The 16,087-nt window shown below is 45.1% G+C and overlaps 1 protein-coding gene across 1 annotated transcript in view; it reads right to left on the bottom strand.

Moving 5' to 3' along the window:
- Positions 1–16,087, bottom strand: part of polr1a (RNA polymerase I subunit A) — a 154,916-nt gene that overhangs the window by 135,472 nt on the left and 3,357 nt on the right. The window contains 3 exon segments of the mRNA XM_055649274.1: positions 1,270–1,374; positions 2,404–2,553; positions 6,239–6,443. Coding sequence (XP_055505249.1) covers positions 1,270–1,374; positions 2,404–2,553; positions 6,239–6,443 — 460 coding nt within the window.

Here is a 16,087-nt window from a genome sequence, read left to right as displayed (position 1 = left end):
TTTTCCTCTTCACATATGTAAAGAAGTTTTTAAGAGTCAGTTTTTATATTCCCCACCAGCTTTTTTTCATACTCTATTTCCCCCCTCTTAATTAACCCCTTTTCCTCCTCTGTTGAATTACATATTTCTCCCAGTCCTCCGGTTTGCTGCTTCCTCTGGCCAATTTATATGCCTCTTCCTTGGATTTAACACTATCCTTCATTTCCCTCGTTAGCCACGGTTGAGCCGCCTTCCCCATTTCATTTTTAAGCCAGACAGGGATGAACAATTGTTGAAATTCATCCATGCAATCTATAATTCTTTGCCATTGCATCTCCACCGTCAACCCTTTAAGTCAGGATTAAAGCCAAGTTTTGTCAGAGCATTTCAGCATTCTAGTACCTGAAAAATCAGTATTTTTATGCGGTGCCATTTAGATGAAAAAGATGTTATGTGCGGTCATACCCTTGTAAGAGTACAAGAATGCATAACTTTGCTGCCAATTGACATGTCTTCTACGCACCTTACTTGACAGTGCATTAATTGCCATCTCTTTGTATACTGCTGTTTGAACGGCTGTTTCCTGCTTTTAGCACCAGATGATGATGTAGAAGCTATTTTGGAAGCCTCCCTCTCCCTCCCTCGCACTGTCTCCCTCCCTCCTCTCTTTCCTTCCCTCTCCCTCCCTCCCTCTCTCTCTCTCCCCCTTTTTCCTCCCTCTCTCCTTCCTTTTTTTCTCCCTCCCTCTCTTATTCTCCCTCTCACTCCTTCTCCCTCCCCGAACAGTCTGTGATCCATAGTGCTGTGGCCATAGCGCTATGTGTAAAGCCCATAGCGCTCCAGCTGATAGCGCTATTTTTAGAACCCAACAGCTATTCATTTAAATTCCCACCCGCTAAACTAACAGTGGTGTTTAAACCTGGAGCGGGACAGGTAGCTCAAAGCTTACAAAAATACACCCAGATCTTGAAATTTAAAACAATAATAGATTCAATCTGCTATAACCTTTAGAGGTACAATATGACTTTTTATATCTTGCATTTTTTAAGTAGCAAGATGAAACAGGAAGTCAGGCTGATTTTTTAAAAATCTGTATTTTACAAAGCAAAACCGTACATCCATATTCTTATCGCATTTCCGTACAAAATACAGAAAATCCGTACTACTTGGCAGCTCTGCAATTAACCTACAAACCTGTATGTCTTTGGAGTGTGGAAGGAAACCTTAAGGGCATATGGCCATGTTACAGAGCATCAGTGTGGCAATGCAAATAAAACTTTTTTTACTTACTTGGGAAAATTTGCAAGGCACACAATTCTTCAGCACCATCTGGGTATGTGCATTCAGTGCTTCCTGGATTTCATCTGTTGTGGCCTTAGAGTTCCTTTCCAGCACCTGTAGAAAACAAAATACCAAATAATAATGGGAAATATTTATAATTGGGATTTTTTTTTTGTCTGAGTCTCTTCTCACTGCTGCCATGGTTTTCTAAAACTATGCATTCCTCAGTATGTTACAGAGGTATAAACTGCCGCTCCATTGGCTTAACGCTTGATAAATGTATACACTATAGCACTCTGTTACTATGCGGTAACAGAGAATGTAGTGGTAGCATTGGGTCAAAAACCGAATCTATTGAGTTTATGCTGAGTTATCTAAGCTGTGGAGAGATTTGCATTTAAATGGAACATTTCACTGCTGCATGTATGTCCAAACTGTATAACTGCCAATGCAGTAGATATAAAGTAATGAACGAAAAACGGCAGCAAACTCATGCACCTCTGTTCCCTCACTAGGGTTTTTAAACTCAATGGTCTTCTGCTCCAGCACTGGAGCACTGGCCCCGTGTTCCACACTGGATTGTTTAAATCCATTGGCTCTCTGTTCCTGCGCTGGATTTTTTCTTTAACTCACTGCATCCCTGTTCCACATGGGATTCTTTAAACGCATTGGCCTTATGCTTCAGCACTGGATTGTTTGAAACTCACTGCATCTCTGTTCCAGCACCAATATTTAGACAATACAGCATGGAAACAGGCCCTTCGTCCCAACGAGTCAGTACCAACCAGCGATCCCTGTACACTAACACTATCCTACACATGGGACAATTTACAATTTTACCGAAGCTGATTAACCTACAAACTTGTACATTTTTGGAGTATAGGAGGAAACCGGAAAACCCATAGAAATCCCATGTAGTCATAGGGAGAATGTACAAACTCCCTACAAACAGCACTCATAGTCAGGATCGAACCAGGGCCTATGGCGTTGTAAAGCAGCTACTCTACTGCTCCGCCACCGTGCTGCCCCAAATTATCCAGGCCAAATTGTTGAAATCATAGTCTTCAATCGCTTCCAGGAAAAATAGTGAGCTTGTAGCACCAAGAGAATTAAAAATGCTTCAAATCAATGTTAAGTACTCACCCCATTCAATATTCTCTCTAATTCATAAACATTTTCAACAGCCCCAGAATCTGCAATTTGCAGCTGATTTTGTAGCAGGTACATTGTTGCACGAGGACATGTCAGCATATGACAATTCAGGCAGGAGCCTCTGATCATGAAGTAGAGTTTCTATGTGGGAAATATTGGTTTAAACAAAAAATTAATGTTGATATATCAAGCCTACTCGGCCATTTACATAGAACATAGAACAGTATTGCACACGAGCAGACCCTTCGGCCCTATCTGTGCCAAACATGGTGCTGAGACCAACTCCTAACTACCTGCACATAATCCACATTACTTTATTTCCTGTACATCTATATGCCTATCCAAAAGTCTTTTAAGCCATTCTTCTATCTGCCTCCACCACCACTCCTGAATCTGTGTTCCAAACATCCACCAAAAAAACTTATATCTCCTTTAAATTCTGTCCCTCCCATCTTAAAATTGTGAAAGGTGATTTGGGATGCCACTTTGGAACATAATAACATTTCTACTTTCCATTATCTAATGTTTTTAAACAAAACTTAGACACAACTGAAATTTAGTTTAGACCATTGCTGCAAATTATTTGGAGAAATTCCAGTCTAAGCAAGTTAAGGGCTATTGATCAGAACCCAGTAGAAACCAAGTAAGAGGATCCCCAGATACTTTATAACTTGCAACACAGTAATGTTATGCCATTCCCTGATCGTTCAGTTATTAATTATTACAGTAGTCTTGAGGTTCATTATGTATTGCGTGAAGTTCTGATCACCCCCAATGCAGGAAAGATGTGGAGGAAGTATTAGGGGATAATACCTTTGCTTCCTCTCTGCAAACCAATTTTCTATCCACGTCAACACCCTACACCCAATACCATGTGCTCTAATTTTAGTCACCAGTCTCCCGTGCGGGACCTTATCAAAGGCTTTCTGAAAGTCTAGATACACTACATCCACTGGCTCCCCTTCATCCATTTTCGTTGTCATATCCTCAAAAAATTCCAGATTAGTCAAGCATGATTTTCCTTTCATAAAGCCATGCTGACGGACTAATCCTTTTACTGCTATCCAAATGCTCCATTATTACCTCTTTAATCATTGACTCCAGCATCTTTCCCACCACAGAAATCAGGCTAACTGGTCTGTAATTCCCCGTTTTCTCGCTCGCTCCTTTCTTGAAAAGTGGGATAACATTAGCTATCCTCCAATCCACAGGAACTGACCCTGAATCTATTGAACATTGGAAAATGATCTCCAATGCGTCCACTATTTCTAGAGCCACCTCCCTGAGGACCCTGGGATGCAGTCCATCAGGCCCAGGGGATTTATCATCCTTCAGTCCCATTAGCCTACCCAATACTATTTTTCTCGCCTAATGAAAATTTCTTTCAGTTCCTCGACCCCCTTAGATCCTCTGCCCTCCAGTACATCTGGGAGATTGTTTATGTCTTCCTTAGTGAAGACAGATCCGAAGTACCTATTCAACTCTTCTGCCATTTCCTTGTTGCCCATAATAATTTCACCCGTGTCTGCCTTCAAGGGACCCACATTTGACTTTGCTACTCTTTTTCCCTTAACATATTTAAAGAAGCTTTTACTGTCCTTCTTTATATTCCTGGCCAGCTTCCCCTCGTACTTCACCTTTTTTAGCCCGTATTGCCCGTTTTGTTTCCTTCTGTTGTCCTATGTAAGTTTCCCAATCCTCTGGCTACCGGCTACTCTTTGCTGTGCTATACATCTTTTCTTTTAGTTTTATTCTATCCCTAACTTCTCTTGTCAGCCACAGTTGCCTCCTACTCCCCTTAGAATCTTTCTTCCTTTTTGAAATGAAATGATCCTGCGTCTTCCGGATTATGCCCAGAAATTCCTGCCATTGCTGTTCTGCCGTCATTCCTGCCAGTATCCCTTTCCAGTCTACCTTGGCCAGCTCTTCTCTCATGCCTTCATAATCCCCTTTGTTCAACTACATCACTGCCACTTCCGATTTAACCTTCTCCTTCTAAAATTGCAGATTAAAACGAATCATATTATGATCACTACCTCCAAGCGGCTCCTTTACCTCGAGTTCTCGTATCAAATCTGGTTCATTGGACAACAATAAATCCAGAATTGCCTTTTCTCTGGTCGGCTCCACTACAAATTGCTCTCAGAATCTCTTGTAAGAATCTCTTGTGTGCTCTTGTAATCCCTTCATCTAAATCATTAATATATATTGTAAATAGTTGTGGTCCCAGCACCGAGCCTTGCAGTACCCCACTAGTCACTGCCTGCCATTCTGAAAGGTACCCGTTAATCCCTACTCTTTGTTTCCTGTCTGTCAACCAATTTTCTATCCATGTCAGCACTCTACCCACAATACCATGTGCTCTAATTTTGCCCACTAATCTCCTATGTGGGACCTTATCGCATGCTTTCAGAAAGTCCAGGTACACTACATCCACTGGCTCTTCCTCGTCCATTTTCCAAGTTACATCCTCAAAAATATCCAAAAGATTAGTCAAACATGATTTCCCCTTCGTAAATCCATGCTGACTCTGGCCGATCCTGTTACTGCTATCCAAATGTGCTGCTATTTCATCTTTTATCATTGACTCCAACATCTTCCCCACAGGCTAACTGGTCTATAATTCCCTGTTTTCTCTCTCCAGCCTTTGTTAAAAAGTGGGATAACATTAGCTACCTCTAATCCACAGGAACTGATCCTGAATCTATAGAACATTGGAAAATGATCTCCCATGCGTCCACAATTTCTAGAGCCACTTCCTTAAGTACCCTGGGATGCAGACCATCAGGCCCTGGGGATTTATCAGCCTTCAGGTCTATCAGTCTACCCAACACCATTTCCTGCCTATACTTCTGGATCGGCACATGAATATGCAAGGAATGGGAGATATGAATCATGTGCAGCAGATTTAAGAGTGGAGGGAAAAGGGAGAGAAAGATTACCCCAAACCAGAAACAAATCTAATCACCCTCCAATGGACTAAATGTGGCAAATTGCCTGTATGCTCTCATAACATTTCCATTGTTGAGATTTACAATGTGCACACAGCACAATAACAAAAGAAAAAGTCAACCCATATCATCCTATATCAGGTTCAAGGTGATGGGGTAAATTGGTTCAAGGTGAAGGGGAAAAGATTTAATAGGAATCCGAGAGATAACTTTTTCACACAAAGGGTGGTGGGTGTACGGAGCAAGCTACCAGAAGAGGTAGTTGAGGCTGGGACTATCCCATCGTTTAAGAAACAGTTTGACAGGTACATGGATAGGACAGGTTTGGAGGGATATGGACCAAGCGCAGGCAAGTGGGACTAATGTAGCTGGGACATTGTTGGACGTTGTGGGCAAGTTGGGCTGAAGAGCCTGTTTCCACACTGTATCACTCTATGACTATGACATTGGGGAGAGAGAGAGGGAGAGTGGTGGGTTTATGGAACAAGCTGCCGGATGGGGTAGTTGAGGCTGGGACTATCCCACCGTTTCAGAAACAGTTTGACAGGTACATGGGTGGGACAGGTTAGGAACGATGTGGACCAAGCGCAGGCAAGTGGGACTAATGTAGCTGGGACATTGTTGGCCGGTGTGGGCAAGTTGGGCCGAAGGGCCTGTTTCCACACTGTATCACTATGACTATAAAGCAAAATGCAGTTGTACTATGTAACTCTGAGATCAAAACAGAAATGCTATAAAGACACAACAGGTCAGACAGCAACTGTCCAGAGAAAAAGAGTTGAACTGTATTTTTAGCCTTTACTGTTTCTATCTCAGTCACCCCCACAAGTCCATTCACATCATTCTTTTATTTTTACAGCGCTCCCAATACTTACATCAAAAAATAAGGGGTTGTAGACTGTCAGCGGGAGCTCTATGTGGCCCATGTGTCCAGGGCAATTGGTAAAATCCTGAGCACAGGTACCGCAGACTTCTTTGGAATCAGCTGGACCCAACGCCAGATCATACAGACCATTTGCTGCTGGATTGCCCACATTGTCCAAGAGATGTGGATTAGTGATGGCTTTGACACTCAATTTCCTAAGGGAAAACAGATAGAATTTTGAGCTATTAAATGAAGTTTGGTCATGAAATACATAGAATGAATGTTGCTAAATCTAAAGACACAAGAGAATGAAGATGCTGGAATATTGAGCATCTGTGGAGGGAATTGACCGACAATGATTCAGGTAGGGACCTTAGTCTATCTCCTGCCAAGATAAACTAAGATTATTACAGAAGCAATGTACAGCCAAAGGTTCAGCCTAATTCTGTTCAATTGGTGCAAAACATATATTTAGATGCAAGAACTGGTTTGTAATCCTGAATTATTTTACTGAATTACAATTTTACTGAATTTTATTTTACAGAAATTACTATACAGAAACAGTCCATTCCATACAGCATACATGGCAAACAGTAGAACACCACAAACAAATTAAGAGTTGAAGCAGGCCTCTCGGCCCTTTGAGATTACTCTACTATTTAATAAGATCATGGTTGTTCTTAGTGTGGCCTCAGCTCCACATTTCTATCCACCCACTGGAATAGTTCACCCATTTCTTTATCGATTATCTACCTACAGCTTCCTTAAACATATTAAATGATTCTTCCTCAAAGGGTGGTGGTCAAGATTCAAGATGCTTTGAGAGAAGAAAAAGCCCCTTTTCTCCATCTCATGTAGGAAAACCAGTGATCTGCTGGGAATCTTATATATTACTTTAAATTTGTTTTCTTTATATATACGCTGAACTTATTTTTGTTATTTATTTTGGGTTTTACAGATGACTATGTTTACATATCTGTTGTGCTGCTGCAAGTAAGAATATCATTGTTTCATTTCGGGATATATGACAGTGTCCTGAGGGTGACTGCAAGATTGATACTAAGCTCTCAATCCCTTCTCTTCCTGGTCAAAGCAAGAGCAGATTCTTACCTTGCATCACCAGCCCTAATAATCACCGACTAATTCAATGTAATTTCCGTCATTCCAACAAGATTCCACCATCAGATACACATCCCCTTTCAGTATTCTGAAGAGATCACTCCTCCTGCGACTGCTTGGTGCACTCTTGCATCCCCAACGATCACTCCCTATCTCACAACATTTTCCATTCCACCACAAGAGATGCAACCCCTGTCCTTTCACCTCTGAGGGGTTGAGGTGAGCATTGATAATATTATGAGAGGCGTAGATAGTATAAGACAGCCAGAACATTTTTCCCAGGGTGAAAGTGTCCAACAGTAACGGGCATAGCCACAAGGTGAGAGGGAGAAAGTTTAAAAGAGATGAGTAGGACCAGTTTAATATTGCACAGAGAGTAATTAGGGCCTTTTGATTGCCATGTGTGTTAGTGGAGGCAGATATGATCGTGGTGTTTAAGAGGCTTTTAAATAGACATGTGGAAGTGCAGGGAATAGAGGGATGTGGATCATGTACAGGCAGATGAGTTCAGATTAATTTGGCATGGGGATCAACACAAACATGTGGGCCAAATGGCCAGTCCTGTGCTTTATTCTTTGATCCAACCTGCCTTTCTATGTGAAGCAATGTTTCACTTGTACTTCTTCCAACCTAGTGTATTATATCCAGTAAAACAGACAAAATGTTGAAGAAGCTCAGTGAGTTGAGCGCCATCTGTAGGGGAAAATAAATTGTTGTAGCGGGGACTCGCAGGAGTCCAGCCAGAAACTAATCGGACACGAGTTGTGTGCACTAGACATGTTTGTTCTCTCCAATACAGCTCCCTACTCCTCCCCGGACATGGGAGTTGCCCGCCCTTAAATACTAACTCAGGTACACATTCTGTAAATGGGCTGGATGGGTTGGAGTTTGTAAAATGTGTGCAGGATAGTTTTTTGCAACAATACATAGAAGTACCTACTAGAGAAGGGGCGGTACTGGACATCCTGTTAGGAAATGAGATGGGTCAGGTGGCAGAGGTATGCGTTGGGGAACAGTTCGGGTCCAGTGATCACAATACCATTAGTTTCAATATAATTATGGAGAGGGACAAAACTGGACCTAGGGTTGAGATTTTTGATTGGAGAAAGGCTAACTTTGAGGAGATGCGAAAGGATTTAAAAGGAGTAAATTGGGACAGTTTGTTTTATGGGAAAGATGTGGAAGAGAAATGGAGTACATTTAAAGGTGAAATTTTAAGAGTACAGAATCTTTATGTCCCTGTTCGGTTGAAAGGAAATCGTAAAAATTATAAAGAGCCATGGTTTTCAAGGGAAATTGGACACTTGGTTCAGAAAAAGAGGATCTACAATAATTATAGGCAGCATGGAGTAAATGAGGTGCTTGAGGAGTATAAAAAATGTAAAAAGAATCTTAAGAAAGAAATTAGAAAAGCTAAAAGAAGATATGAGGTTGCTTTGGCAAATAAGGTAAAAGTAAGTCCGAAAGGTTTCTACCGCTATATTAATAGCAAAAGGATAACGAGGGATAAAATTGGTCCATTAGAGAGTCAGAGTGGACAACTATCTGCAGAGCCAAAAGAGATGGGGGAGATATTGAACAGTTTCTTTTCTTCGGTATTCACCAAGGAGAAGGATATTGAATTATGTGAGGTAAGGGAAACAAGTAGAGTAGCTATGGGAACTATGAGGATCAAAGAAGAGGAAGTACTGACACTTTTGAGAAATATAAAAGTGGATAAGTCTCCAGGTCCGGACAGGATATTCCCTAGGACATTGAGGGAAGTTAGTGTAGAAATAGCAGGGGCTATGGCAGAAATATTTCAAATGTCATTAGAAACGGGAATAGTGCCGGAGGATTGGCGTACTGCGCATGTTGTTCCATTGTTTAAAAAGGGGTCTAAGAGTAAACCTAGCAATTATAGACCTGTTAGTTTGACGTCAGTGGTGGGCAAATTAATGGAAAGAATACTTAGAGATAATATATATAAGCATCTGGATAAACAGGGTCTGATTAGGAACAGTCAACATGGATTTGTGCCTGGAAGGTCATGTTTAACTAATCTTCTTGAATTTTTTGAAGATGTTACTCGGGAAATTGATGAGGGTAAAGCAGTGGATGTTGTGTATATGGACTTCAGTAAGGCCTTTGACAAGGTTCCTCATGGAAGGTTGGTTAAGAAGTTTCAATGGTTGGGTATTAATGGTGGAGTAGCAAGATGGATTCAACAGTGGCTGAATGGGAGATGCCAGAGAGTAATGGTGGATGGTTGTTTGTCAGGTTGGAGGCCAGTGACGAGTGGGGTGCCACAGGGATCTGTGTTGGGTCCACTGATGTTTGTCATGTACATCAATGATCTGGATTATGGTGTGGTAAATTGGATTAGTAAGTATGCAGATGATACTAAGATAGATGGGGTTGCGGGTAATGAAGTAGAGTTTCAAAGTCTACAGAGAGATTTATGCCAGTTGGAAGAGTGGGCTGAAAGATGGCAGATGGAGTTTAATGCTGATAAGTGTGTGAGGTGCTACATCGTGGCAGGACAAATCAAAATAGGACGTACATGGTAAATGGTAGGGAATTGAAGAATGTAGGTGAACAGAGGGATCTGGGAATAACTGTGCACAGTTCCCTGAAAGTGGCATCTCATGTAGATAGGGTGGTAAAGAAAGCTTTTGGTGTGCTGGCCTTTATAAATCAGAGCATTGAGTATAGAAATTGGGATGTAATGTTAAAATTGTACAAGGCATTGGTGAGGCCAATTCTGGAATATGGTGTACAATTTTGGTCGCCTAATTATAGGAAGGATGTCAACAAAATAGAGAGAGTACAGAGGAGATTTACTAGAATGTTGCCTGGGTTTCAGCAACTAAGTTACAGAGAAAGGTTGAACAAGTTAGGGCTTTATTCTTTGGAGCGCAGAAGGTTAAGGGGGGACTTGATAGAGGTTTTTAAAATGATGAGAGGGATAGACAGAGTTGACGTGGAAAAGCTTTTCCCACTGAGAGTAGGGAAGATTCAAACAAGGGGACATGACATGAGAATTAAGGGACTGAAGTTTAGGGGTAACATGAGGGGGAACGTCTTTACTCAGAGAGTGGTAGCTGTGTGGAATGAGCTTCCAGTGAAGGTGGTGGAGGCAGGTTTGTTTTTATCATTTAAAATAAATTGGATAGTTATATGGATGGGAAGGGAATGGAGGGTTATGGTCTGAGCGCAGGTATATGGGACTAGGGGAGATTATGTGTTCGGCACGGACTAGAAGGGTCGAGATGGCCTGTTTCCGTGCTGTAATTGTTATATGGTTATTGTTATTATATGGTACTGACCCCGTGATTAGCGCCTCCCACACCAAGACGCCACCCTCCAGAGCCGATGGTTCATTGTGCCCTTGGGTTGCTACCAGGTGCCACCACATGACCCCCCCCAGAACCAGAGGCACTGAACCGGACGGGACGCCGAACGATTGAGCCACATGGACTGGCTCACTGAGCTCCAAGTGGGCCAGTTTCAAACGAGCCACAGACACAGTTTCATCCCATGTCCAAATCAAATTTAGTAGGCCCGTGCCACAGCACGCGAAAGGGACCTTCATACGGGCGCTGCAACGGCGACCTGTGGGAGTCACGACGAAGAAAAACGTACGGGCAGCCCATCAGCGGCAGTGGCACAGGGGAAGGGGCACTGCAAAGTCTTGAACAGGCGCCCGGACGTGTCAATGCACCTTTGATGTCTGACACGGGATTTACGCCCGGGCCCAGCAAGCGACCTGCTTCCGAAGTCCGTGCCACATAAACCTTGCGGACACCATAGCGACCGTGGCCTGGATGAATGGGTGCGCCAGCCCATGGATCATCTCAAAGAAGTGACGGGGCCAGGCCGCTGGAACGATAGGCCTCGGCTGACCCGTGGATACGTCACAGGCGATGGAACCCGAGGGACCCAACGGCACGTTCTCAAGCACTAAGCCAGAGATCGCGGCACTGCTGGCGGGCGGACCAAGGATCCGAAACCTTTGTGAAAGCAAACGAGGGGGGCTTGTGATCCGTGAAGGCTACGAAGGAATGGCCCTCGAAGATGTACCGGAAGTTCCATACTGAGAGGTGTAAGGCGAGCAACTCCCAGTCGAAAGCGCTGTAGCGCTGTGCTCAGGTGACGGCTAAAGGAGGTGAGAGGCCACCAACGGCCGTTAACTGACTGTTCCAAAACGTTGCCGACCGCAGAGTCCAAGGCATCCACGGTAAGGGCTGTGGGGGCGTCGGCCGACGGATGCACGAGCATAGTCGCCCGAGCCAAGGTCTCCTTCGCCCCTTCGAACGCCGCCATGGGGACAGCATCCCACTGTATATCCAGTTGCTTGTCCGTCAGCAACTGGAAAAGCGGCCGCAAAAGCTTGGCAGCCGCCGGAACGAACCGGTGGTAAAATGTGACCATCCCTACGAACTCCCGGAGGCAACGTGCCATGGCAGGCCGCGGAAACTGGGGGATTGCCTCAACCCTGTCGGCAGAGGCACTGCTCCGTGCCGTGTCACCCGATGCCCAAGGAAGTTGATGGCCCGAAGGCCGAATTGGCACTTGCCAGGATTAATTACGAGGCCATGGTCACTGAGGTGCTGGAAGAGTAGATGCAGGTGGGCGCAGTGTTCCTCTCGCGGGCGACTTGCCATAAGGATGTTATCCAAGGAGACAAACAGGAAGTCGAGCCCATGCACCACAGTGTCCATCACGCGCTGAAAAGCCTGCGCGGTGTTCTTAAGGCCGAAGAGCATCCACAGGAACTCGAATAACCCGAACGGGGTGATAATTGCCGTCTTGGGGACATCCTCCGGTCGCACGGGGATCTGGTGATATCCCCAAACTAGGTCGAACTTGGGGAACATCCTAGCCCCAGCCAGATGTGCTGAGAAGTCCTGTATGTTGGGAATAGGGCAACAGTCAGCAGTAGTGGCCTCGTTAAGGTGGCGGTAGTCTCCACAGGGCTACCAGCCGCCGGACACCTTCGGCACCATGTGCTGCGGGGAGACCCATGGGCTGTTGTAGCGTCTAACGATGCCCATGGCCTCTATACTCTAAAACTCTGCCTTTGCTATGAGGAGCTTGTCAGGAGCGAGCCTACGGGCGCGAGCATGGAGCAGAAGAACCAATGTCAGAATATGGTACATGACACCGTTCCTCAGGTTGGCCAAGCCGAACTTGGGGGTGACAATGTCCGAAAACTCAGCCAGTACCTGGGCGTAGACATTATCCACCGTCCCTACAGGGTTGCTGACTGGCGTGGTGGGCGCAGTGGAGCACAAGGAGATCCTGGGCATCGGGGGTCACCAGTGTAGCGAGACTCACAGGAGTCCAGCCAGAAACTAGTCGGACACAAGTCGTGTTTATTCTCTCCAATACAGCTCCCTACTCCTCCCCAGACACAGGCATTGCCCGGCCTTAAATACCAACTCAGGTACCGACCCCGTGACTAGGTCCTCCCGCACCAAGACACCTCCCTCTAGAGCCGATGGTTCGTTGTGCCCTTGGGTTGACACCAGGTGCCGCCACATTGTCTACAAATCCTGCATCACGACTATACTGGATGCTCACAATATGGTTTTGTCTACATTGGAGAAAGGGCAAAAGCTTTGCGGAACATTTGTGTTCAGTCTGTTGGAGTGATATTGAGCTTGCAGTTGCCTGCCATTTTGGTTGAGGTCGGGCCGGCGATCGGCATGAAGATCAGGCCAGTGGCGAGGTCGGGTAAGGGGTTGGTGATCATGCTCAAGGGAGGCGCCAGCGATGATGGGCCACATGACTCGCCGCCGAGAACAAAGGATGATCTAGCGTGAGGGATCATCGAGAGGAACAAAGGAGGATCCGTGGGGGAACTGCTGAGACCACAAATGGAATGTGTTAACAATGGTTTGTATTAAAATGGAAATACTTTGTATCTTCATCTAAGCCTTTCATGTGGCGACTCTTGGGTATGCAAAACAAAGAATATATTACTGTGACTTGCCACACGTGACAAGAAAGTATCATTTATTTATTTATTGTGACAATAAAGCATCATTAATTTATTCTCCAACCCATCCAACTTCCACATTGACCTTTCTGCCTGGAGCCATCTGTATTATGAGGCACAGTACGGGCATGAAGACTTGTAAACTTTTAGAATTTACTTTAGATTTTGGAGCTACAGCGTGGAAACAGGCCGTTTGCCCCACAGAATCCCCTCCAACCAGCGATTACCCCGTACACTAACAATATCCTATACACTATGGACAATTTATAATATTTATCAAAGACAAACCTGTACATTTTTGGAATATGGAAGGAAACCGAAGCAGTCATAAGAACCTACTAACTCCGTACACAGCATTCATAGTGAGGATCGAACCCGGGTCTCTGGCACTGTAAAGCAGCAGCTCTACTGCTGCGCCACGGTGCTACACTCGTAGTACCTCACACATCATTTCTGTATTAGAAATGCCTATTTTCATTATCACTCTTTTTCGTTTGTTTGTACAGTCCAGCCTATTCGGTATGTCTCTCGGGCATTCTATTAACAACACATTACTTAGACAAAGAGGTTTGATCCAACCTATGTCTGAAGGACTCTGACCCAAAATGTCGCCTATCCATGTTCTCTAGGGATGATGCCTGACCCGCTGAGTTACTCCAACACTTTGTGTCTTTTTTGTAAACCAGCATCTGCAGTTACACGTTTCTACTTAACCGCCATGTTGAGTCATCTGGTCTCACACTATCTGGGATACTCCATTTGTTCTCACCATCACTCACCCACCTTCTCTACCACCCAAGTCTAATTCTGTTTCCTCTCTTTCCCAGTTCTGATGAAGAGTCTCAGACCTGAAAGGTACACATTTCTTTTTCCACAGAGGTTACCTAATCTGCTGAATTTTTCCAGCAATTCTGCGTTTGTAATCTCAGATATCCAGCATTAAAAAAAAAATTCACCCACTCATCTGGAAAGGGTGGAGAGAAGGTTTACCAGAATGATGCCTGGATTAGGGGGTACTACCTACATGAAGAGGTTGGATTGTTTTCCCTGTTCAGGGGAGACCTGATAGAACTATATAAAATTTTGAAGGGCATAGAGAAGGATGACTGATCTGTTGAGTTACTGCAGCATTTTGTGTGTATTCCCGTTGATGATTGGTGCTCGGCTTTCGACAGCCACTAGATAAGGCGAGAGATGCAGCTGACGGTTCCCAGCACGTCGGGGAACGGGTTCCTCGGCAGTTGGAGCAGAGTTGAGCTGGAGTTAGCATTTCCTCTCCGTGCTGGCTATAAGCCTGGGGCCGCCAATGCTCCGGGCCGGTGTCCCGTCAGTCCAGGGTCACCCCGGACATTTCCGGCCACCCCAGGACAGGAATGAGACACTCGGGAGGGGACAGTCCAGTAGCAATTCAGCAGCGATGGTAGCGCTGGAGACCCGGGTTCGATCCTGATAACGGATAAAATGCAGGTCTGCATACACACAGCAACTCAGCAGCTGAGAATGTCTCTCCGCCGGTCCAGTCTCTCTCCGTTGCGGGAGCCCTGAAAAGCGGTCTCCCTCCAGGGACCCGCGGGCTCCCGGTGCCGCCGTCCGCCAGACCCGCAGTTGCAGCCTCCGAATCTCCGGAGGTCGGGCCGCAGCAGCAGCAGCGCTCCACCACCGCTCCTCCCGCTCTGGACTCGGCCAGCTCCGCGACGGTGAGGTGAGTAGTCGGCACCAGAGTCCCCGGTCTTCTCCTGTTGGAGGCCGCTCCTCGTTGCAGCCCCAACGACAACGGAGACCCGACAAGAAAGGTCGGGTCTCCCGTGCAGGGAGAGATTTAAAAGTTACCCCCCATCCCCCCACCCCCACCCCACCCCCACCCCCCCCCCCCCCCTGCACCCACACACAACCCCAACAAAAAACAACAAAAACTACATAGAAACATAGACAAAAAATAATAAAAACACGGACGGGCTGCAGAGGCCGCTGCTGACAAGAGTCGCGCCGCCTCTTACATCCCGCTTTCGCGCTACCTGGCACCCGTTCCTCAGATTAAATATATTTTTACACATAAATTATTAATAATAAGAAAATATTTCATACACAAGTAATATTTTCTTATTCCAGTAGGAAACACATTAAGGATTAAATGAAAATAATCATAAATGTAGATTAATGAACTGAACTAGAACTGGGACTGTCGTGTGGGAACAGCAAAACAAGGAAGCTACTGAGTTGACAGAATTCAAGATTAATTCATTACTATAGTTAACAATTTATACACAGTTTATACAGCCAGCACTTTGTTTGCTTTTTCTTTATCACAAATGACCATTGACAATCCCATGATTCCTTGCGTTTTTCAGAATACCGAACTCGCTATTCATGTAGAAGCTAACAAAACCCTACCGTGAGTATCGACACATGTAATGATAATAATAGACTTCAGGAAATAGACTTCAGGAAAAACAAAACGGACATGGTACCACTGACCATCAGAGGGGACTGTGTAGAGAGGGTGGCGGATTTCCGCTTCCTGGGAATCCACATTGAGGAGGACCTGACGTGGAGCGTGAACACCACTGCGCTGCTGAAAAAGGTCCAGCAGAGACTGCACTTCCTGAGGGTGCTCAGGAAGAACAACATCACTCAGAGGCTGCTGCTGTCCTTTTATCGGTGCTCCATTGAGAGCATACTAACATACTGTGTATGCGTGTGGTACACCAGCTGCACAGCGGCTCCGAGGAAAGCGCTCCAGAGGGCCATTGACAACGC

Source organism: Leucoraja erinacea, chromosome 1 (assembly GCF_028641065.1).
Source record: "Leucoraja erinacea ecotype New England chromosome 1, Leri_hhj_1, whole genome shotgun sequence".
Lineage (NCBI taxonomy): Eukaryota > Metazoa > Chordata > Chondrichthyes > Rajiformes > Rajidae > Leucoraja > Leucoraja erinaceus.
This window is presented reverse-complemented; position numbering and strand designations above follow the sequence as displayed.